General features: G+C 40.6%; 1 protein-coding gene across 3 annotated transcripts in view; it reads left to right on the plus strand.

Moving 5' to 3' along the window:
* Nucleotides 1–25883, plus strand: part of LOC134421856 (VPS10 domain-containing receptor SorCS1) — a 258672-nt gene that overhangs the window by 62477 nt on the left and 170312 nt on the right. For all 3 annotated transcript variants that reach the window (XM_063163233.1, XM_063163235.1, XM_063163234.1), the window contains exon 2: nt 18298–18365. In XM_063163233.1, the coding sequence (XP_063019303.1) occupies nt 18298–18365 (68 nt within the window). The remainder of the gene's footprint in view (nt 1–18297; nt 18366–25883) is intronic.

The following is a 25883-nucleotide window of genomic DNA, read 5'->3' on the forward strand; positions in this document are numbered from 1 at the left end:
TTTTAGACTATGGCTGCCTAAATTTGGCATTCTTGTGTTAATCTAATGATGAATGATTCTGCAAGTCTGAAGATAACTTGCTTCCTACTGCATTCAGCTCCGTTCTCAAAACTTGCTTTTGGAAAAAGAGGAGCTCTAGCACTGCTATATAGATTCTGAGGTGATTTCAGTCTAAACCAAGGAGAAAAATTACTTTTGATATCTGATTTTAGGGCAGTGATAAGTCTTGTGTCTGCTTTACAAGCCAAGAGCTAATAAATGTCAGTGTTCTAGCCAGTGAAAATACCATGGCATGAAACACAAAGAAACAGTCCACAAATACAGTTAAATTTTCTGTTTGATGTTGCTGCCCCCTGTTTTCCTTGAACACTAGCATTCAGAAGCTCCTCCTCTTGCCTTCTCTTTTGCATGTTGCTTGAAGAACTCAAAATCACCTAAAGAAATAAGGGCTGTGAGTTCTTTAAAGAACTCGCATACTGAATTCTTTAAATTTTTACATGGGCATCTCCATCCTTTTCTTTACTGGTACCTAAACTATATTCCTTCAAAAAAGGGAGAGAGGAAAGACTGCTTGGCTAGATTTTTTTTTTTTCAAAACAGATTTCTGGGACATCGTTCTTTCATTCCCTGAGAAAGACAGAGAACAGCTGCCAATAGAAGGTGACTCATAAGTACAAATGGCAAGCTTGCAGAAGCTAGATTTGAACAGAAAAAAATTACGCGATCTAATAGTCAGAATGAAAGGTGAATCTATTTTTTTTTTTTCATGTAGCTCACTTTATTTCTTTAGCAGCCTGTGTAAAATGAGATGATTTGTTCCCTAAGTGGAAAGCAAAGGAGAATTGTGTCATTTCTGATTTAAGGTGTTAGGGAGAGGTGGAAAGCCTCAGTTCTTCAGTCACGAATGTTTTTAGTTGCCTAATTCACTCGTGAGAATGAGGGACTGAAATCCTGCCGAGGGACTGGATCTGTGTTGCTCTGGTGTCTGGAATAACTGGCACCACCTTGGAACAGATGACTGTTTGAAATGCTAAGAATTAGACATCTCACAGTAGAACTGATTGTGAGCCCCTTGCTGCAGGGGATTTTGCTGTGTGTTTTCATGTTTTGTTGGTTTGGGGTTTTATCTGGAGGCAGGGGAGGGAAGGATATAATAGTTCTAAAGAAAACAGCTAAGTGGAGAAAACAGCTGTTTGGAGATTTTTTTTTTTTAATCTATTGAATAATTCAATTTGATTTTCTTTGGGAATAGTGAACAAGACTGTGCTTTTAAAATATAAAAATAGACAAGTTCAGTTGAGAATGAACAGTGCATTGTAGGGTGTTTGGATTGATTTTTTCTATTCTAGCTAAATCACCCGCAATTTAAGAACCTGAAGTCATAATAGTCTATTTACATAAGAAGAAGAAAAATAAAAAAAGAAATTAAATATGACATTTTGTTTAGTAAGTAGAAAGTATTTTATTTAATTGCAGAGCAGTTGCCCTCAATCTCGAGACTACTGATAATGCACTCACATAACTGAGGCTGTAAGTCTGTGCTAAAAGTGCTTTGCATATGTAGAGATGTTTATGTATTGTGCTGGTAAGGTGCTCTCTAAACACATTTGGCTGTGTTGAGGTAACAGGGATTTGTGCTGGAGGCAGCCTTGTTGTCCTTTGACCAGGTTTCACCACCACAGCCAGTGTAGCTGTTCAGTGCTTCCTTGGGGACATATGTCCATGCAGGGTCACATCCCAGGTTAGTATGGGCAGCCAAGCACAAAGATAAACATACCTGACACCCTGGGTTGGATCTTAAAATAAATGGAGAAAAATAATGTGGGTTTTTTTACTACTGTTTTTTCTATGAAAATTCAAAGTTATAAGGCTTGATTTTTGAAAGCTTGTCTCCTGCCTTTTGTAGGCACTTGGCAGTATGTGGTTTTTTGTGTTTTTTTTAACAGGAAAGGGTTTTAAAATTACAAAGCATAGTGCATAGCATTTTTCTGTTACCTGTAAATGGTGAGACTCATTTGATAGCAAATACAGATTTTTGTTTCATTTTATCTTGACCTTCCTGACCCATCCCTTCCAAGAGGAAAAAAAAACCCAAGACCCGAACAATCTTCACTGCGAATAGTTGGTTGTACATTATGGAGGGAGGGACTGAATTAGTCAGCTTTGCTACTCATCTAGAATTGAAGCAGTAATTTGCTTCTGCACTAATGCTAACTGCTTGTCACCATAATGCTGTATCCCCTTCATCCCCTTGCTATATATACATGCCTTTTTTTTTTTTCAAAATACTTAAAGGCATAAAGCAGTTCCTCAGGAAGTGAAAAAGAAGAAAGGGAATTTGTTATTCAGCAAAACAGAAGTGTCTCTATGAAATGGATATGCATCTCTAGAAAAAATATCTTGTCTACTACTCTTCCTGCTTGCTAGTATCTCAATATCAGCCACTAAAAGCTTTAGGGTCAATTTAGAAAAACAGTAATAATTGGAAATGCAGATTACTGCATAAACAATGTGCTCATGCAGTGCTGTGTCTAATTTGTGCAGGGAATTAGTGTAATTGCCAGTGCAAGCTGGGTAATTGGGTGTGGAAATGATGACCCTGATTTCCGCATCCGCACAAGCTGCAGTTGTGCTTTATTTACCGAGTGGCCTTTTCCAAATTAGCTCATCCTTTGGTGAGGATGAACTTGGTGGGATGGATCACTCTTCCCTCTGGTAGTGTGCAGTTTCAGAAATTTAAGGATAGTGAGCACAATGGGTCTGGAAAAGACAACTGGGTGTGAGAGTTTTGTCCTAAACAGTCAGTGCTGTTTGACCAGGAGCTGCATTATTCCCTCCTGAGTTTTTGCACACATCCTCACAACTGAGAGAAAGTAGCCCCAGCTTGTGTAACTTCTCACTTGGGAATGATGTTGGAATTTAAATCACAGAATCACAGAATATGCTGAGTTGGAAGGGACACATGAGGATCACTGAGTCCAGCTCTTGGTTTTTTACAGGACTGTCCCCAGGGGTCACACCCTGTGCTCGAGAGTATATCAAACACTTCCTGAACTCTGTCAGGCTTGGTGATGTGCCCACTGCCCCGGGGAGCCTCCTCCAGTGCCCAGCCACCCTCTGGGGCACAAACCTTTTTCTGACGTCCAACCTGAACCTCCCCTGATGCAAATTCCTTTTTATTCCCTCGGGTCCTGTCACTGTCACCGCAGAGCAGAGATCAGTGTCTGCCCCTGCTCTTCCCCTCACAAGGAAGTTGTACCTGCAGTGAGGTCTCCCCTCTGTCTCATCATCTCCAGTCTGAAGAGACCAGGTGACCTCAGATGCTCCTCAAAGGACTTCCCCTCGGGGCCCTTCACCATTTTTGTTGCCCTCCTTTGGACGTGCCAATGTTTTGAGGACAGGCACTGGTGTGGTGCAGCTCTTGCCTGTCAGTTCTCACAGGAGCTGATCCTCTGGGCAGCACAGCAGTGGTCTGGATGCGCTCTGGGGGTGGTACTGGGGGGTTTCTGGGTGCAGCTCTACAGATATACTTGAGACAACCTAAAATAAAAGTCAGCATCAGGCTTCTGCTCGTGCCATCCTGTGTTTCAGTGCTGCTGCATCCAGCTGGGCTGAGCTGTGCTTTGTGCAGCTGATGGCAAGGACTGCATTCACTTTGTGCCTTTCTCTCTGCCAGGCACAGTTTCTTGTCACTGTACTGGTGTGACACGAGCAATCACTTTGCTTTCTGCATACAGAGGGAGGAAGGAATAGGAAAAGCTGGGAGGAAACAACAAAAAACTCTTTAGCTCTGTCTCTGACTCCAAGTTGTCTGCCTTTCCCTAGCAAGATTGGTGTTGGTGAATCAGAATTACTGCCTCTTCATCTGTTTCTTTTCCAGCAAAATGTTCTGGTTCATTCTGTGCTGATATTTGCAGCACCTTTTCAAATTTAACATGGTGATAACACTAAATAACATATTTTTTCTGTGTAGGAAATTAAAGCCAGAGGACCTGAGTTCTTTCTTTGGGAAACAATATGTGACATTTCCATTTCTCAACTTGGTTTTGCTTTAATCATCTTCTAAAATGCTTAACATTCTTTTTCCTATTGAAGAAGAAACTGGCTTAAAAGGGAAAAGACAGTTTTTATGGAAAGATTTTACTGGTTTAATGACATGTCAGTGAGTTTCAGCTGAGTAGTCTTTAATCTTTAGATGCATTCGTACTGTGATAAACCTTTTAAAGTGATGGGAAGCTCATTACTCAGAACTGAATTTTGGTTTTGGTTGTCACAACTAAATCTGTAGAGCTGATACCTTTTCACACTGGTTGTAACTTACCCCATTAAAAAGAGAAGCCACTGTCTGATAATGCTATGTCTTGGTATTACATCTTCACTGTTGAAAAAAATCATGACAGCTTATGATGAAACTTTTTCCAGATGGAAGGTGTACATGCTTTTCTTGTAATACTTTCCACTTTTTTTAAACAAAAAATGGGAAAGCAAGTTTTTGTTATTTCATAAAATTATACATAACCCCTCCTGTAGCATCAGGTACATCTCTAGTACAGCAGATGTTGCAAGGCCAGTGATAAAACTGAGGGGGTTTTCTCACAGTGAAGGGTAACGTGCAGCATTGCTGACCCAGGCACCCTCTGCTCTCAGGTCTGTTTTTTTTTTTGTTTTTTTTTTTTTTCTTTGTGAGCATGGTGCAAATAGCATCAGGGTTGTCCTTTTCAAATTGGGAAGTGGCTTTCATTAGTTTTCCTGAAAGGTTTAATTGTACTAAGTTCAGTACTAACAGAATGTGTTTCATTTTGGGGGGTAGCCTTCAAATGTATGCATGAAAGTGTCTCTCTGCAGTGGAAAAAGTACAAGGCAAAGCCCCTTCTTGCAGCTTATAAAGTTCTTTTTCAGGGCTCCTGAGCTTAGTGCAGGCAGGGGTAAGAATTGCAGCCCTGGCTTACTCACATCATTTTTGGTTTGGGTTTTCCCAGCTGTGTTTATTTCCTAGTGAAGCAAATCTTTTATTGAGGGAAGTTGGAGGCAATAATTCCTCGTGTGCTTCTGCTTTCCTCTGGCTGAAGAGCTGGTCCTTGGAGTGCACTATTCCCATTGTAAGAATTCCTGAGAATGTCTTGTCTTCCCTGAATGGTATCCCCCAACTGATTGAAATTACTTGGTGCTCCTCTGGAAACACATTGAGTGATACCAGGTTATTTCTTCCCTCTTTAATCTTTTTGGGGACTATAAACTGCTAGTGGTGCTCATGGTGCAACACTGAGCTGCTTGATTAATGGCAAGCCAAGGGTAAAGGCTAATAATCTACTTTCTTTACTGATGTGCATGGAACAAGCAGCTGAGGATAAAGGTGGTAGGTGAAGTTATAAGAATATTTTTCTTATATAAGGCCTGTTCATTCAGTTGCTTGTGTGGCTTAAAGGCAGAAATACAGAAATATCATTCTCCTTGAGGACAGGTGTTGAACAAGCAGAAGAGATGGTGGGGAAAAAATGGTATGTGCTCCCCTGGAGGCACATGTGTCAAAAGTAAAATATAAGTCAAAGGGAATGGTGTATAAAGCTTCATTTCATTGATAAATGGCTGACTGTAAGTGTAAGACAAATTTGGATGGGTCAGTGAACTGGTGACAGGGCTGAAAGTTTCCTTTAGAAATAATTTAGGGGGGAAGTCTCTGCTATAACAAATGAATCCATGCTATTTCTCTAGTGTGTTTTGGGAGTAATAGCATGCAGGTGAGAGATATGGAAGCAACGTCCAGCTTTGGGGCAGAATTCAGGCCTTTAAAACCCTTCTTCATCAGGGGCAAGAACAGATTGGTTTGCTGTTGGAGGAAGCTGAGTAGGGCTGAGTGAAAAGATCAGTGAACTAAAATTTGGAAATGCAATGCTGAAAGAGCAGAAATGTGTAAGTGGGAGAGATGCTTATTTTGCTGCAGGTTTGCACTCAGAAATGAAGTGGGATTTTTTTGAAGAAAAGGAGTACCTGAGAGTAGAAATAGAACATTCAAGCTGTTGAGTGCTTCTGGAATTAAGTTTCTAAGCCAATGCTCTCTAATGCTTCCAGATTGTCTGGGACTTGCCAGAGCTTCCAGTGTTTGAATCCCTTGTTAGACTTTCAGGGATGACTCTTGCCTATGGAGTCTGGGAATCACTACTTCTGTATCTGTAGGATGTTATTTGTGTAATGTTAACAAGCTGTGGAAAAATACCCAGAAATCCTGAAACTCCAATGTTTTCAGTCTAAAAGGTTTTTATTAGAGTCTGAAATTCTAAGAGCTCACAATATGTTTCCTCCAGCTTTCACTTTTGCATTGATACAGCTGATAAAAGAATACATTTCTCTGCAGTGTGTTGAGAGGAATGGACCATTTTTCTGTGCTACACATTTCAGGCAGGGTGGTTAGTTTTGTTGGCAGGCACTACTGGAAATTTTCCTCAAGTTATAGGAATTTTGAAAATGACAGTCAATACATTGCTTTCCATTCTTAACAAGCTTAAATAAGGGGTGTATGGCAAAACCATCAGGGAGATTGGGGCATGTGTGGGTGAGTTCTGGGGTTGAGATGATACCTGATAAAGAAATCCTCTGCTCCCATGTGTTGGTATGCTTTTGTTTAATGTGAGAGAGTTTGGGGTTTTTTTAGATATCAAAGGTACTCTTACTAGAGGGGATGATGAAACCAGTACTGTTTTCTTGCAATGGCTGAAGTCTAAAGGACGTAAGCTTCCACAGGATGATTTTAATCATCACTGTTGAATGTGGATGACATCACTGGTCAGATGTTATAAAAAGTGGTCAGTGGTTTGGGTGTTGCAGTTTTGATAATGGGCTTCTACTCAGTAGCTTTTTGTCCTTTGTTTTTTACCCTGTGCTGAGAGAGGAAGTCAGAAAGTGACTTGACTTTTTCATTCCCAAAATACCACATGAAAATCCTGAATTTCGGTAGTTTATATATAGAAAAATAAGAATATCTCCTCCTACATCTCACTTGACATTGAGTGAGGAGGCGGAGGAAAAATGAAGTTCACCAGTCACTTGGGATGTGCCTTTCCTGTGTGTTCTGCCAAAGCCTTGAGGATGTAGTCAGAAGGCAGCTTAGGTTTTTTCATCCTTTAGATAACGGGATCTTAGTCACACATCTTAGTGGGTTAATAAGACTTTGTATGTTGGCTTGTAATATCCTTTGACTTTCCCCTCCTTTTGAGGTAGCTTCTGGATAAAATATGTAGGGGAAAGAGGAGATGTGAGGTGCAAGTTACTGTCCTGCCTCTTAACTTTTGAGAGATGAACCCTCTGCAGCAGACAGACATGTACCTTTCTTTTTATTTTATCAGTAAGAGGCAGTGAACATGATTAAAAACTATAGCAAAGGAAAAGACTCAAGTTTGAAGGGGAGGAGAAGATGTAGAGAGCAATAAAGTACTATGTATTATCTTATATAGATATTAGTTGTAAATAGTATGGCAGATTACAAGATGGAATAATTAACTTCTGTTGGACAATGTCATGACAGCCACAATTTCAGTTTTTCTGTGGGAATGTGAACGTGCAGCTTGAAGGTTTGTGCGATCTCCTTCCTGAGGAAGTTTTATCAGTGCTGCAGGTCAGTAGACATTCCCAGTTCCTCAAAGTGTTGTTTTGCCACAACAAATTCCATGGGATCCTAGGTGGGAATGCAGCAATAGATGGGTGCAGCTTTCCAAGGTGGAAACCCCTTGCACTGTTGTTATATTGATGCTTGTGCTTGTTGGTAGCCCTGCCCTGGCTTGCCGTCAGAGTTGATGACCCCCATGGGAGTCATAAATAAATAACCTGTAATTCATGTTTTGATGACAGGATTTTGTGTGTCTGGTTGTTTTGTTTGTTTTTATTCCCCAAAAGAACTGGGGAATCTTACTTTGTGTATATCTTCATTTAACAAGTTGTTTTGACTAAATCCTCTTCTCTTCGCTAAAATGCAACAGTTTTCATTCTGACAGCATCAACCTGCTTTACAGAATATAGAGCCCCAGTGAGAATAGACCTTTAACAGCAATTTATATCCCAAGTCTGAAATGTGCACTTTATGTCTGTTATGATCCCTGGGTGCCTGTTATGGGATTACTCACATCTTACCATTCTAAGTTTCTTTCCATAAACTAATGGAAACCCTTGAGTCTCAGGTTCAAGGAATACACTCAGATTAAGCATGGTTTAACAGCTCCTTGGAGAGAAAGAAATAAGGTGGGAAAGTGAAGAATTGATGATCTATTAACTGTTTAAATTTCCCACCTTGAATTATTGATAACATGCGACATTACAGCTTTACAAATTACTGTCTATAAACAGCTTGGAAAATATGACCTTTGCCTTATAATTGGTCTCAAGATGCCTTCCAGCTTCACATAAACAGCTGCTGATGGCATATTTTGTTGCAGCTGGAATGGGTGGAAGAATGCAGGCAGAATTTTCTTGTCTAATCAGGCATATATTATAATTTGTCAAATGACAAAATGTACTCTGTGATGGCTGAAATGTCTCTGTTTGAGACTGGGCTCATTCCTCTGGAGTTTTGGAGTGATCTAATTTTCAGTAACAAAGACATCTAATTAGTTAAGGTTAGCTGTCTTTTACCTTCTGCCCTGTCTCTCTAGAGCAAGGAGAAGCTAGAAAGGCCTGTGCTACTCTGATTCCTCCTGTTTCCTGGCCTGTGGAGACCAGTGAGTCCAAGCTGAATGGATGGTTTGTCCTGTTTGTTCATGGCAAACCAAATGCACTAAATTCCTGCTTTGTGGGGTTGTCCATGTGATTAACACACAAAGTAAGTATTGTGCTGAATTTGGCCCTGAGATTTCTGCTGGTTTGGGAGAAGCTGAGAACACAAGGACTTGATTTTTCATCTTCTCTTATCACTATTTAGGAGTAACAAGTCACCAGGTTAGTATTGGCAGACAGCTCATAAGGCACTTTCTGAACCTCAGGCCTGAGCCAAATTAATTTCTAATTTTACTCCATTCATATGGGGTTGCTCTAAGATGAGACCTACCAAGTTTGTCAATGGACTGATGTATTTTATTATCATTTGTTAGTGTAAGATACATAGGGAATCATAGAGAGTATTTTTGGATGAAAAGGTGTTTGGAAGAATAGATGCCCCCAACAACAGTGCAGCAAAAGACTGTGCAACATAAAAATCATCTCTACACCAGACTTGCTTGTTTTCTCAGTTTCTGGGAAACATACCTTGTGTCTTTTAATGTGGTGTTGTTCATCACTGACTGAATATCAGTCCAAAAAGTCTATGTTCCCATCTGTGTGGATGCAAAATCTAGTAGGATTGCAAGAAGGGGAATAGAAAGCTTTGGCTCAGGTCCTTTTATAGCTAGACAAGGGTGGAAGTTGTGACTCAACAGAGCAGGTCAGGACCTTGTAAAGACACCTGTTCCTCTGTTAGAGGACAGGGAAGATTAATTTCAAGAGTGAAGACCAAGGGGCTCATCAGAATAAATGTTTCCATCTTGCCTCCTGCAACAAATTTTCCCGAGCTCTGCATGCTTGATGTTTGTAATAAAACCAACTTACATAACAGAGCTCTTGTGAGGAGTGATCAATTAATGTTTTCAGGGCACTTTTGGGACCCAAAGGTAAAAGACACCTTATGGTTGCAAATTTCACTACCCCTGCTGCCCCAGGATGAAAGTTTTAGCCTAAAGATCCAATTTCTTCCCTGGAGTGGGAGGGAGAGTCTATTATTCAAGGATATCATCCTTATCTTTGTTGTAGTTGCCTTGTGGCCATGCAACATCACTCAATAATACTGTCAAGTATTATCTTTTGCTTGTGCCAGAGTGCTAAGCAGTGATTTATTGCTTGAATTCACATTGCTTTCATGAAAGTGATTTGTTGAAACAATAGTAAAGTGCTAAATAAATTATTCATTGCATGCTAATTTTTCACTTTTATATTCTGTAGTGAGCTGCAGAATAAACAATCTGGGTGTTGTTTACAAAGCCCAGGTTTTCGATTGTGTGTATCCCCCACCCCCAGTCTTTCACCCAGGACATGGAACTTTTCCCAAGGATATCTTCAGCCTTTCTCACCTTGGTTGCCCTTTGGGCTACTTTTCCTCTTCATGCTTTGTTCAGGTAGAGTTGGGTGAATTATGTTCAAGTAGAGGCTTGGATTACTGGTTTGGGAAAAGCAGTGTGATTGGAGTCCATGGGTATTTCTAAATCCTTTAGAAACTTCTGGGCCTTAACCAGAAAGGCACCACCATAAATGGAGCTCACAAAGCAGGATCCTAGTGGCTGACTGGCATGTTTTCATAAGTCTTTTCTGGCATATTCCCTCTTTCTCTGAGTGCTGTGTGCTGATGTATTTAGCTGCCACTGGCTATGCTGTAAGTCCTAGTTTGCACATGAGATCAGGTGTCTGAGAAACTCCTCAGAAGCAAATTTTTTCTTGTAGATCTGCTGGCTTCTCTACTTCCCTTCAGAAATGGTTTCTCAGCACTTGAAATCTTTGTCCCTTGGCAAAGCCCAGAGCCTCAGGAATGTGTCTGAGTGTTTCAGTAGCGAGCCAGGAGCAGGTCAGGCAGAGAACAGCAAAGTGCTTTTCTCCACTTGACCCTTCCACCCTTTCTGGGTGTCTGCACCAAATCACTGCCAGTGACTGCGTGTTTAAGCACAAGCTGCTGACTGCCAGTGAATATAATGGGGTGTAAGAGAGGAATTTTCTTTCCAAGTAGTTTAGGGCTTTTCCCTCCTCTGGTCTTAATTCTGAAATAATCCCCTAAAGACCTATGTGGGTATTTGGTGAAATGAATAAACAGAAGGCCACATTTCCCTTTTGCAACATGCACAGAGCTCTCATGCTAATGGCTTTTAAGCATCAATGCAATTATAGTGTGTAATCGATTCTCTCTATACCAGCTTTTGTCTTCTGAAATGAAACCCTGTCTCTTTCCTAATTATTTGCCTTTGTATTAAAACTTTTCAAGATGACAGGATGTCTATTCCATTGTTTTCGTCCTCCTTCCCATCTTTCCTGCCTGATTCTGCCACTGGAAGAAATTTGGTTATTATATTTTCTTAGAAACCTGAGTATCTCTGTTTTTTTTCTTACAATAATTAACTTGCTAGATTTTCCTTTTGCTCCTTTTAATTTATTTGGTTTGTGTTTGGTTCTTTGGTTTAGTTAATCATGTTTGGAGCTGCTAAGAAATATTTCCATGAAGCAGATTCTTATTGAATGAAAGAGGAATTAGTGAAAAGGGATTTCAGTGTGGGGAGAAAAAGGACTCAGAGCAGGGAATTAATTCTACTTTAGAAGTTAATCAGCATGTCAGTGGCCAAGGTGTTTTTCTGGAATGTGATAGGCCTAGGTTTGGGTCCTTTTCAAAGCCAGGAAAAGCAGTAACTCAGTGTCTTGACCTTTGGGCTTTAGCTATTACAGTGTCCTTCTCTCAGCTTTGGTGGTAATATTTTAAATTCTTTTCAGACTATGACAAATTTCTTTTTCATCCTGATGACAAGCATGAAGACTAGGGCTATCTTTAAAATGTTTGAGGGAGAAAGATGCTGCATTTAGCCTCTCTTTATAATAATTTGTGTTGCTGTCTATACTAAAAGTTGTCACCATGCCAGGGACCCCTGCAAGCTGAGTGTAATAGAAACTGCCAAACATCTTGCTCTACTGATTGAATTACTCAAGATTAAGAAAGGAAATACTGGTATCTGTATTTGGCAAACATTGAATTTCTGGCCTACAGGTGGTTTTTGTAGATGCCAAAAGTAGGAATAACTATGTTTTATATACAAATTATATACAAATATATACTTATATACAAATTTATATAAGTTCATGAGTCCTAAAGCTACCTATGATAGCTATAAGAGCAAAAGAATTTGCCATGTTCTCTCTTTAAATGTGGCTAAAATTGTATAGCTGGGAAAGCTTGCACAAATATTGCTGTGTATAGTTTTGTTTAATTGACCTCAACTTTTTTCCCCCTAAAATTCTGTCTCCCCTTGAGCTTATAGTAAATTTTGGTGTCCACAAAATATAGTGGGAAGGAACTTCCCTACTTCTATTTACATAATATTTTTAACCTTCCAAGTTTGCTTGGTCCTGTATGCTGAAAAGTTGTGAATAATAAATTCAGTACACTTGTGACTTTACAGATGTCTTTCATATCTCCTCTGTCTCTTTCTTGGATTGCTAGTTGGAGTAATTTCTCACTAAAAAAAGGTCATTCCACATCTTTGATCATCCTTGATTGCTCTCTCTGATCCTTTTATTATTAGGCACAATAGTCACAATAGTTTTTGAATTAGGAAGAGTTTAATCTGCTGACTTATGGAAGTTATTAAAGGGAAGAGCCACCCTCTACATGGACAATTTTTAATGCTTTCCCTCTTAAACTTCTATCTCTTGTGCTGCAGGTGGGATAGTGGGCAATATCAGACCTTTTTTTCTGTTCATGGATGGCTGCAGAAAAATGAAGGAATTTTACCTTATGGGTTCTTTTTAACAGAGGTTGGTGAAATGGAGATTTGGTGGTTTTCTGTGGTTGTCCTCCTCTGTCACTGCACCCCTGTTGATCTGCAGTCCATGTGGAAAGCAAATCACAAAAGTCTTCATGACTCCATAGTTCTTGCTACTTGAGTGCTTGGTAGAGGCCCTGATACTGCTGGCTGGTGTAAAATTGCTAAAAATAATATGAAGAACAAGATTGATATAAGTAATTTGCCCCAAATAATAAGTTCTCTCAAATTTTTTTTTTTTTTTTTTTTTTTTTTTAATTGATTCATTAGCAGCCAGTAAAATTCTCAGTGAATTATTCAGGTTTATTTGTGACTTTATTTGGAAACATTTCTTCACACAGCTGTCTCACCAAACAGCTCATTGAGAATACTCCTGTGTTCTGGTTGTGTTATTTACATTCTCAGGGTTCTGGGTGATATTGGGGAAGTAGAGATGAAGGGAACAGATAGGTGCCCAATTATTTCCAATTTTTGAATGTGCAAACTCTCAAATGTGACAGCCTGAGAATGATGGTTTATTGACTCATAATGCATAGAAAAAGCTTCAAGTCCTTTAGTTTCCCACTCAATTACAGCAGACCAGCAAGCTCGTGAAAACTTAATTTAGTGCTTCTTTGTTATTGACTTACGTTCCTGTTAAGCTGGTGATGGAAGGGATCTCTGGAGTTTAATAAGGGATTCATGGATCACTGCACATTGAGGTGTACTTAAACTGTCTTGATTGTGCCTGGATATGTGTTTCTCTCTCCCCAATTAGAAGACAGCGTGACTGTTCCATCAGGAGAGTCATGCAAATATAGTCACACCATTAAATCCAGCTGCCATTTTTTACACGGCTGTGTGTGAAATGCTACAATGCTTTATTAGCCCTTAGTCACACTGCAGGCTGCCTGTCTCTGTGACTGAACCTTTTCAGCTGCTGCCAGCAGAGCAGCCCAACTGCAGGTGGGCTCTGTTGGGGTCCAGCAGCTCTGCATGCGCTGCGTGCTCCTTGCATGGGTGGAAGGCACCACAGGAGAAGAAAACTGTGGCAGCTGCTCTTTCCTCAAGCTGTGGCACATCCTGAAGATCAGCTCATAGTGTAGAGTGTGGAGCTGGCACATGACTGAGAGTAGATGCTTTCCGCTGTGTTACTGGTTGTGGTACAGAATCAAAAGTGGAGTTCATGGAGACCCAGCTCAATTCTCTTACGGTGGAAATTAAAATGCTCTCAAGATTGATTAACAAAATATGGGGTTTTTTGAAAATGTTCTTATGGTTTGAGGAAGACCATGATGGTGTCCAAGGTGTGAATGCCTTGTCTTTCCCAGAATAGCCACTGGGAATTGATTTCCTTTGGGAGATGGTGAGCCAGGTTCAAGTACCTCTTGTCAGTCTGTCTTCCCAGGTGTCTGTTTCTTACACTTTGTCTGAGTAACTAAACCCATTTTTAGTGCTCTATCTCTTGGTAGGTGCACTCACTTTGGGATGTAGTAAACCCAGGATCAGGTATCTTTTGCTCTGAGCTGTCAGTGCAGAAGTGATAAAGTTTTGTTTCTCTTTCCCTTTCCCGCCTGCTATGGCAGAATAATCCACTTCAAGTGCTGATCCTAATGAATAACAGACTTTCTGAAGCCTGGTATTTCTATGCAAGAGGAAGGGTTATCTGTATTCACAGCAGACCTGGAATAAGGCTGGATTTTTAGTTCCTTTTCATTCTATTTCTAGTTTGCTTGGTTTTTTTTTTCCTTCTTGCTCTTGTTAGCTTGCATTGATTGGTAAGTGGTAAAAAAAGGAGAAAAACACACAGCCCCAGAAAGCAAAAACAAAGAAAAAAACGAAGAAAAGGCAAGAGACTATTTTCATTTCATTACTGTGATTCTTCACAGCTCCTATTCTGACATTTAGAACAACATAATATGCATGTCTCTGTTCATTAGGTTCCTCAGTACTACACAGTGACAGCCACAGAGGGTGGGGGAAAAAAAGAAACAATCTTAAACATGAACTAACCTTTGCAGGCTAAATAACAAAGAAATGAGAGCAGCAAAGAAGAAAAATGATTTCTGAAAAAGTAAATATATCTGAAATCATGGCCTTGCATAGGTTACTCAACTATCATTACAAAGGGGGAAAAAGAATAGTGGCCTCTATTATATACCTCAGAAATAACTAATTTTCTGCCCAGTGATTTGTTTGCTTTGCACATATATGTTTGAACAGATTTATTAATGGTATTTGAACCACAGTAAATGACACAAGGAGACTGCTGAAACCGTGGATAATCTTAAAGACATTTGGAAGCTGATACAGATTCTCAAAAATTAAAAAGCTTCTAATAGAAAAAGCTCTTATGTATTTTTGAAATAGGATACCTATTCAAAGGATAATAGTGCCTGCGCGAAGTGGAGATATCAAAGCTGTTAATCCAGAATCTGGTGCATGTGTTTGCCACAGCGTGGTGTCAAATACAAACCTTGGGAATGTTAAATGCTAAGATTTTCTCCTAAATATACTAGGAAGTCAGGATATAGCAATATTGCTTAGGGTTCTTGATGTAGCTAGTCAGGAGCTGACATGCACATTTGGATGGGTCCAGGGATGCCTCTGCAGAAGGATTGTTAGAGCTATATCACAAAGAATTGTGATGGAATGCAGCTGGCTTTCTTCCTTCATCAGTTCCAGGACAACTGCAGAACTTTAAGATTGTGTGGGTTTTACTGAAATTTATCGAGGAAGGAAAAAGGAAAAAAGAGACATTCCAGGCCTCTGGAGGGGAAATATTTTGATTTCTTCTACAGGCACTTTTAATTTTTTTTTCATTTCATATTCATTTTGGGATGTCAATTACAATTTTTTTCCCCTCAAATGATGAAATTAAAATTCTCAATGGAGTTTTCTTTCATGGCTGTTTTAAGATTTGTAAATTTTCCTCACTTGGGAAAAAGGAAAAATCTGAGTATTTTATGAAAAATAATTCTCAGTCTATTTAGCACCAGTAATTACACACTCCTGATCTTAGTATTCCATAAAATTAGCCTGATTCTAATTCTGGGATTTTACAGTTTCTTGATTCTTGTATGATCTTCCCCAAGAGTAGATCAGCCAGTGGCAAGGAACAGGGATAAAATCTCTGCTTTTCCCATTTATTCTTCCTAATTTCTATGCCTGCTCTCTTCAGGTCTGCTTCTGAAACTACCAGATGTCAAAATATTAATTGGGGGAAACATTCATTAGTCATTTATGTCCCTGGTACCTCTGGCAAGCAGAGCAGGAGAGGGCCAAGGGGAGAAAGCAGGACTTGGAAGGAGATATGAGGAGCTGTGCAGCTGCTTTGCAGGTCCAGGGAGGCTCAAAGCTGAGGGTGTGTGCAGCTCCCACATGATGTCCCCAAACAGGAGGGGAGTTCATAGCTGCCTTTCATTGGGTTGGGATTCAGAAAGGCTTTATGTGCACATCCCATCCCCTGCTGTGGTCTTCCCCCCTTGGCTTTTATTCACTTGCTCAGTAGGGGATTTGCAGACCTGTCCAGAGGGTGCTGTGAGGGGTGGCAGTGGCACAGATCTGGAGCTGACAGCTCCCTGCTGTCATTGATAAGCATTCCTGGGAGGATGGGGTTGGAAATGCGGGATTTACAAAGCCCTGATTGGAATCAGCCTTGGTGAAGAATTTGTGCCCGCCCCAGCTCTGGCTCCTGCCTTGGCTGGGCCTTCCCACCTTGGCTCCCTCTGCAAAGAGGGACATGCCAGGAGAGAGGGAAGCTCCTCCCTGCCTGCACTGGGGTTTTGGGGAGCACAGGGGATGATGTGCATGTCAAAGTGTCCTGGGGAGCACAGGGGGATTGTGGCTGCTGTCTGAGTTTTCCCATGAGCTGCACTGTAGCCATGATATTTTCTGAAAAATCCTTTCCTTAGGATTTTATCTCCTGAGAAGCTGAGAGGCCTCAGGAACAAAATGTAAACAATGGTTATCTGCTGCTGTGGAATGCAACAGGTGCATCTGTGGTTGGCTTCATGTTGTTGTTTCTAATTAATGGCCAATCACAGTCCAGCTGTGCAGACTGTCTCAGTCACAAACCTTTGTTATAATTCTTTGCTATTATATTCTTAGCTAGCCTTCTGATGAAATCCTTTCTTCTATTCTTTTAGTATATTTTTAATGCAATATATATAATAAAATAATAAATCAAGCCTTCTGAAACATGGAGTCAGATACTCATCTCTTCCCTCATCCTCAGACCCCTGTGAACACTGACACACTGCACATGACTTGTGTTGATGCAGATAGGAAATGCTTTGGGCAGCCTTTCTCCATGCTGGGAGCGATTTAGGAGTTGTGCTGTAGAAAGAGATGTCAGGGGTGTGTTCTCTGCCCCTGTACTGCTCTTTCTGCTGTCTCCTGTGCTGCTGTGTGTATTGGAAGGAGATGATTACTATGGTGCAGTTTCAGGGTGTGTAGGAGGTAGATGGGCTTTGGCTTTGGAGAAGGCAGTGGTGAGGTCTGTTCCTCCCCACGCGCAATTCTGTGCCAAGCTGGTGCCAGCTGGCTTTGGGCTGATGGGCTCTGAACTTCCTGCAGTCCTTTGCTGCTCAGCCAAATTGGTTGAAGCTAACAATTTTATCAAGGGACCAGGGGGATTGTGTGTCTGTGAGCCTCATTTCTTAGGAACCCAGGCTGAAAATAAGAGGTATATAGATCAGAGGTTTTGTCAGATAAGAGTTGGGTCTCTAATTTGCTGTGGTTTTAATGGGCTAGGGAGGAGGATAAGATATACGGTGAGCTGGCAGGGAGACATGCAAAATAAATTAGTAGCAATAATAATGGTCTGGTAGTTTGTCCCAAATGTAGATCTTGTTAAAGAAGCCCATCATCTTAAAAGTCAGAAGTAAGTTCTTAAAGACACTAACAAAAGAGCAGGCTGAAATCTTTTGCTGCAAATTCATTTTGCTAAAATTACTTCCCTCCCCCTGGTAAGATAATTTTATTCTAGAAATGCCTGCTTTGGCAGGAGGGAAAAACTCTTTATCAAAAGAGCTAATAAAAGTCATAAACTTGGAAACTCTTCCATTCTGGCTAAGCCTAAAACTTTTCAGTGAAGTTATAGAAACATTGATTGTTAGAGATATTTGAAGGTCCTCAGTTCAACCTCTTACTCAAAGCAGTGTTATCACCAGCTATAGATGAGGTCAGCCATGACTTTGTCTAGCCAGGTGTTAAAAAACTCCAAGGAGGGAGGTTTACAGATGTTCTGGGTAGTCTGCCCAGGTGTTGAACTAATACCCTTATTGAGATTTTCCCTGATGTCCAGCCAGTCCAGTGGTGATCATTTGCTTGTGTCAAATCATTTACTGCAACCAGAAAGTGTTTGACTGGAGACAGGCCAGTGGATTATCTGTGCACCACAGCTATGAAAAGGATCAGCAGCTTCAGTGTCTGTGAAACAGAGCAGAAAATAGTCACTCTTTCCACTGCATGCAAGATCTCATCTCGTATCCTGAAACTCTGTCCAGATCTGAACTCATTCCCACTGCACTCTGCCTCCTGGGGTTAAGGGAGGAACCTCTTGGTGATGTCATGCAGAGGAACTGAACAAAAGAAAGGGCCAAAAAAGGGCCCAACATACATCTCTGCAAATTCTTTCCATGTCAGTTTAGGCAATTGCTTTTAACAATTCATTCAGTTATGTTAAGCACCCATTAAAGGAATCCTAAGCCCTCCCTGGGGTCATTTCAGTTCTGTGAGATTGTAATTGTTTGAGACTAACCATGATTTCTTCTTTTGCCTTTAGGTGATACTAATTCTGACAAAGCTGTATGACTACAACCTGGGAAGCATCACAGAGAGCTCTCTTTGGAGGTATGGAGATAAATTGAGTTAATAATTACCACCTTACGTAAATAGGAAAAGCCTGATACAATTCTTTTATTGAATTTAATTAGATTTCTTTAAAAGTGCTGGAAGGTTTCTGGCTAAACTTTCTCTTACTCCTGTCCTTTCATCCTCAAGGACAAAAAGGCTGAAGTCTCATTGTCTTGTTTCAGCCAGATAAGGTACTTCTCAGATATTCTGTCTTTTGATTTCACCTTTCCCATCTTATTCAGATTGAAATCAACCAATTGGTTTACTTTTGGGACAACTGGACAGCCCAAAGTCTTTGTTGACAATGAAGGATCTCGAGGCTGGTCTGCCCAAAATGATCCCTGTGAAAAGCCAGGGTTACTGAGGCTGGGGAAACACCTATGAGAGAGTGTTCAACGTCTGTTGATTAGAACTGATGGGATTAGTACTAGATAATTGATTTCTACTGTGTGAACTTGACTGCTGGACCAGTTTATAGGGAATGTTTTGAGACTTTCATGATTTAAAAGCATATCATGCACTATGTGAACCAAAGGGAAGAGCTGGGCCATGAACAATTTCTTCAGGCAGATATTTGGATTCAATGTGAGCACATGGTGCCTGGATTTCTTTCCCTGAAAAATTAACCCAGAAGCTGTTTCCTCTTTCCTGTGTCCCTGGTACTGCTTCCATGAGCTGAAAGGGTGGTTTTCTCATAGTTTCATCTGTGAAACTCTGGTGGGAAGCTTAGGAGTCTTGTATGCAGGTCACTGATGAAGGTGGATAGGCTACTGGCAGGATAGAAGAAAATGTTGGGTATTTAAAACTAAAACCTCTTGTTAGAATGAACTTGTTTTAATAAACTTATATAGGAAAGGAGTTTTCTTTTGTAAGGGAGAATTTTGGGACAGAAGTAGAACAAATAAACTTTTTGCTTAGGAGCTGAGTGGGTTTTAATAAAATGAGAGAGGAGGGAATTGGCATGAAGTACATTCTGAACTCGGGCTATTGCTTCACCCACTGGTCTGAAAAAATAAAACTAAAATCAAACAGACTAAAACCTGAAGAAACACAGCTTCTAGGATTTATTCTGAGCAGTAACAGGAATGCTCAAAAATATTAGTATTTTGTGGGGTTGAATAAATGGTTTTACAAACTGTTATGGGGGGTTACTCAATTAGTCTTTTCATACACTTTGCTGCTATGACTTTCTACTCCTTTTTCTTTAATATGGTATATGCACACCTAAAGGGTCTTTCAGGACTGTAACTTCGGCAATGTTTTTCTACAGGGAGTTTGTACTAGATTGTTTAATTTTTCAGTGGTTTTAAAAAAGAATATTCAAAAATAGGAAAAACATTTTCATTTTCTCTGACTACCCTAAGTATATTCACCATGAGAAGTACTCATGTCTCCTTTGTCAGTCACTGCATTTCAGCGTGCACAGGCACCTCCTTCCCCATTGCTGACAGTGCTGCAGATCTGCTTCTGTCACGCAGGATTGTGTTGAGGAACTATTTTCTGACTGAAACTAGGACAGCCACATCAGAGTGGAAAGCACAGCTCCTGATGAGATGTATGAATGCAGCAAAAACTGTGCTGATGGCCTTATGCTCTTTTCTGTTTCTGGTTTCTGTGGAGCATTCCACAATGGCGCAAAAGTTTGCCCTGATTAAGAGGGGAGGGGCTGTGTGGCTGTCACTGGAGGGTGTGACAGAGAGCTGGGACCCCAGCAGTGTTGCAGTCCTAGAGTGAGTGCAGGGCACTTTTCCTGACCTCAGTCCTAATCCCAGAATGTGGTTAACAACATAAAAATAGCATGATGGTTTCCTCTGCTCTGGAATTCTATTACCAAAAACTGTCTGATGAAAAGTAAAAATCGGAGTATTTTATGAAAAATAATTCTCAGTCTATTTAGCACCAGTAATTGCACACTCCTGATGTTAGTATTCCATAAAATTAGCTTGATTCTAATTCTGGGATTTTACAGTTTCTTGACTGTTGTATGATCTTCCTCAAGAGTAGATCAGCCAGTGGCAAGGAACAGGGATAAAATCACACTGCTTTTCCTGTTTATTCTTCCCAATTTCTATGCCTGCTCTCTTCAGGTCTGCTTCTGAAACTACCAGATGTCAAAATATTAATTGGGGGAAACATTCATTAGTCATTTATGTCCCTGGTACCTCTGGCAAGCAGAGCAGGAGAGGGCCAAGGGGAGAAAGCAGGACTTGGAAGGAGATATGAGGAGCTGTGCAGCTGCTTTGCAGGTCCAGGGAGGCTCAAAGCTGAGGGTGTGTGCAGCTCCCACATGATGTCCAAAGCTCACACATGTGCCAAACAGGCTGGCACCAAGACCATAGAAACTGATTATCATAACTGACCTTCCTTCTAGTATTATAGTAGCATTCTTTCTTAAGGTTTAAGTCACCCTCAGCCTTCAGGGTAAGGTGTATGAGAAGCTGAATAATTTTCTTTTTGTTTTAGTATATACCAGAGGATTAATATTCCATGAGCTGACCTTCTCAATATCTTTTGGAATGTGTTAAAATTTTTAGTACCTGTGACATCTTAGAACAAGGAATTCCATAAATTATTTGAGGAATCACTTGTCTTACTTTGAACCCCTCAGCTTCACTTGGCACATGTCACTTATCAGGATTTGACTGCATTTGTATGGCCAGCCATCCAGAATCCCTGGGAAATGCTGGAGAACCACAATCAATCCACTTGTCTTTGCAGTGCTCCATTATTTGAGTGGTTTGCCCTTAAGTGCTCATGGCTGCTCTGGAAGCTGCCAGTTCACTTCCTTGGATTTTCCTCTCTCCTGTTACCTTAAGTAAGCCCATGCTGGTTCATTGTGCTCTGTCCTGAGTCTGGCTCTGGTGTTAAAACCCCCTCACCGTGCAGCCATGCCTTCAGATCACTGGTAAATACGCCTGTGACGATCCCAGGACAGCTTCTCCGTTCCTAATGTGATGAAAACAAATGGCAAGGTGGGCATATCTTACAATTCTGTGTACCTCAAAGAGGTTATTAGCTGTTGCTCCTCCTGGCTGCTTAAGTGACATGTTAATTTAAATCTCCCAGCTTCTTTGAAAAGGATAGAACAAAAATAGGTTTGAGAGAAGGGGTGAAATATATCTTGAAATTTATTTCATGCCTCTGGGTTTCATTCTGGGGAATGGAAAAGTGGAAAAGAACATCATCTCATGTCTGGTTTGCTTTCTGATATCAGGAGTTCTGATTCTGAAGGATAGAGGGGAAAGGTAGTTCTGCAGGTACCCACAACTGAAGAGCAATCTGTCTTGAATACATGGCAAGGAAACCCCACTTCTGCCTCCTGTGCTGAGTGCACTCTCCAAAGGTTGATGAGTGATGAGGGGCAGTAGAGGCATGTTACTGACACAAGTAATCTGTGCAATAGCTGGTTATAAGCACATCTGTCATTCCAAACTGTATTTGGGTGATTTAAGCACTCTTACTGATGGGACTGTAACCACCTATTACCCAACTATGCCATTGCCTACAGGATATGAATCCATCCTCTTTATAAACACTTTCCTTCCTGCTAGGATGGTATTTTTTTTATTTCTCAGCAAGTTTACTATAGCTGGCTGCAGCACTAATGGGTGGAGATCATCCTTCTATAACAGCTGACTAGTTAAAAGGCCACTGGTGACAGACATGAAGGGATGAAATACAGTAAGAGAAAAGAGACAGGAAGAATCTGTACAATCTTCTAGATTGTTAAGGCTCTGTGTGCACTGAGCTTTGGATGGCAAGTAAGCTGCTGCTGCTGTACATGATAAATGAAATTTTGCATCAGGCTGGGCCTGACTTTAATTATACCGTTACCCTCTCAGCAGACTTTTCCCACAATTTTAGTTGAAAACTTTTTATTTACTTTTGGTTCTTCTTTTTATAGAAGAGAAAGAAAATGGAGAAGGAAAGATTATCTGTCACTGAGCAATTAACTGAGTGTATTGGATTTATTTCTCTTCCTCCCATAGATATCTCTCAGATCAAAAAGAGGATTAAGCTGTGAGAGTTAGGAGAAGATGTTTTTACCAGTGGAGTAAGATAAGCTTGCATTTCAAATAAATAAAAATGTCAGAATTGTGTGCATGGTATCCATGAGCTGTAGACAGCTGTGGGAGGACTAATCTTTTCCTGTTTGTGTAAATATGATGCTCTGGAAAGATGTGCATGAGTGACACTTTCCCTCAGGATCTTGAGAGGCTCTCAAGACATGAGTGCTGCCATTCACCTCTTTGCCTTCTTACTGCTCTGTATTTAGTCAGAAATGAGACATTTCCTGGAACTTTGTATAAAAATAACAGTAATTAAACTTTCTTTTTCAGACAGAAATTAGGAATATGTAGAGTTTGCTTGGTGTGAGAACATTTTAAATCATAATCTGTTGCTGTGTTAGTTCTGGAAGCTACTGATGATAAACTTGGCACTCCAACATTTTGCCTGAGCTCTGAACTCCCCAGTTCAGGAGTGATTATCACTTCCAACCTGCCCTTCACTGCTTCTAGTTTCTGCATTAAGGAGGCTTCAGCACAAATGCCATAAAGAAATCTCAAGGATGCTGAAAAATACTTATGTCTCATGTAGATCTAGATTTAATTTTCCATATGTAAAGCGGGGGTTGTTTATAGTTGCTATTTTTCTTTTTTATTCTTGGAAAGCTGAAAATGGATCTGTTTCTAACTCTGTTTCTAGCTTTTACATGGCCTTTTTATTTAACCTTGAGCTGCTATTTTAACTCTTCCATCAATTTACTTATCCATTCCTTCCACCACCACCACTGCACATCATGCTGCAATTCTGTCCTTTTAAGAAGGGAATTTGGGTTGTAATCCAGAGAAGAGTCAGAGTTGACCCCAGCCCTGTGGCTAGAAATACTACAGGTGTGTTGATGTTCCTGCATTCAGTTTCCTGGCTCCTTTCCCTCTCTGCAGATGAAAATTATAGCCACCCAGAACTGTCAATGTGTTTGTGGATATTTTCTTCTCTGGACTGGAGAGTTTTTGAAACAGGAGACTTGAAAGCTTGTCTGTATTTGCTTTATGGGGATTATGGGGAATTTCTAGGTTATGTCTGTTATTGTATTCTTCCTCCTGGTCCTTTTATGCAGGTTCTTTACTTCTGTTTTGCACATTGACTGTTTTCAACTCACATTTATCTTCTGCCTGCTAAGCCACACTAATAAGGTCACAATGTGTGGCTTACTGACACTGTGTGCTCTGCAACAGCAGATTAGGGTCTTTTAGCTGAAGTAGGAGGTAAGAGAAGAAAATACATATGAGAGGAACTGAAAAAGTGAGGGGAAGGAAAGTCTCATTAAGCACATTTTAGCCAGCAGTTTTGTGGGAAAAAGGAACTTGAAAAGGACTATTTGAAAGGCTTTTATCTATAAATACGGTGTCCCAGCTGCCCAGTGTAATTCACTTTTCTTAAATGAATATCAGAGCTTGATAAATGCTGCTACATTATCTCCCATGGGCCTTTAGTGACATTGTAACAATGACATTTCCTTGTGTCTTTGGTTTAATCCTTTTTTCATTTTCTCTGCTGCAAACGTAGGAGCCTCTGGCTGGTCTGTGTACGGATGCTGGAGGGTTTTTGGGAGAGGGAAGAATGGGCTTGCACACTCAGCTGTTCATGTAGGAAGCAGTAGCTTTTTGTGGTTTGATCACAGTGGGAGATCTGCCTGCACTGCAAGTGGGCTGGGAACGTGGATCTTTGTGCCCTGAGTGTGGAGCTCAGTGCAGCCTCTCTCCTGTGTGTGGGGACACTCTGTTCAGCCATCAGGACCCCATGGGACCCAACACTTTATAGAGTGACCAATTTTTGTACCTAAGAGGGCTCCTTTTACCCTAATAAAAACTTCTAGCACAGTCAACTCTTCTACTTGGCTGCCAAAGTTTCCTTAGGTGTTCTTTTTGTTATCAAAACCAGCTCCAATAAAGGTGAAGGGTGGGGAGGGGCAGCTACCAACCAATAAAAAAAAATGCCCCCAAAACCCCCCCCCAAATAATCCACCTAGGAAACAACCCAAAGCAGAAGCTTAGTTTGGCAGGAAACTTAAGTTTTTTTGAATTTTACCAATTTTTGCATTCCCTTAAGAGTAAGGGCCAGTAAAACCATTGCATTTTGTGGCGGCACATCATATGTTTGCCTGATCAATCTCATGTGAATTCTGCCTTGGTTTATCTTGAAGAGTCATATCCTGATATTATGAAGGATCAGATTCAGTTGAGGATTTAGTGATGTGTTTCTCACCCCCTGGTTTGTGAGGATAAAATATTCAGCACTAATGATGATGTAAATTTATTAAGCCAATTAAAAATTTGTTCTCTGTTGCAGCCAGTCATGAAATGTAGGAGTGTTATCAAGTAAATCAGAAGGAATCCAAATTCATTTTCTGCATGAAAGAAACATGTAAATCAAGATAATGAATATTAATGCTGACATATATTAGCAATATACTGTAAATAACAAATGCACCACATTCATGCCACTTAAAAGGCATACAGTGTTTCCACGTACTTTGTCATTTTTACTCTGCAAATTAGATGATGAACTTCCATATCTGTTTCCTAGGCTGTACCTGTTTGCTCAAATGATGTTGGTAAAACATAACAGAAGTATCTCTGGTTCTGGTCCACAGGGTTCATCAGTCAGCTGTGGCTGTGTAATAACTGCAGACAAGCTAGACTGGAGCTGATGTCTAGGGGGAAAGACAAACCACACAGTACTCACCAGTTCATAAACAGAAAGTAAAACACCCTTTGTGTTCTGGTATTTCCATTCCTGTCATAGCTCCATGCAGTCATTTTGCAGAGCTGGGTGGGTAAAATTGTACTCATCTCTTCAGAGGAGTATATCCACTTCTAATCACCGAACGGAAAGAATATATTTGGGGCTGAGCTTGAGTTAACAGGGAGATACTTCAGTTGAAAGCATTTTACAAGCTTGAGATCTGACTCTAAGGTTTTCAGATCCAGGTGCCAAATATTTTTGCATCTGAACCTCAGGAATTATCCAGGCAAACAGTCAAAGCTTATTGTTACTGCAGAAAGAGCCAGGCAGATGTCATTAGGTCTTTCTTGGAGGACTTAGTGAAGCATCTGGGAAAGATGTGCTGTGAAATTGTATATTTAAATATGTATCAATGGTGTGTTTGTTGTGCAGCATAAACTGACTGTCATTTACCCTGAAACATAGTGGCCTGCATGGAACTATCTTTTTTTTCTCTAATTTACCAAATAATAATTGGTCAAAATGGAAACGGACAAATAAAGCTCACAATGAATCAATTAGTGCCTTCAATAATGGTAGCAAAGCTGGCTTTTGAGTGTGATCCTGCCAGTGGTTCCTGTGCCAGTGGCTGCTGTTCTTGTGGAGTGGGGTTTGAGTCAGAGTAGGACATCAAGGCATGAGCTGTTTGGTAGGAAGGCTGAAGCTGCTGGTTGAGACTGAGATCTGTGTGTGCACAGAATTGTTGGTGGATGCTGTGCAGGTCAC

The sequence above is a fragment of the Melospiza melodia genome, chromosome 9, assembly GCF_035770615.1.
Source record: "Melospiza melodia melodia isolate bMelMel2 chromosome 9, bMelMel2.pri, whole genome shotgun sequence".
Classification (NCBI taxonomy): domain Eukaryota; kingdom Metazoa; phylum Chordata; class Aves; order Passeriformes; family Passerellidae; genus Melospiza; species Melospiza melodia.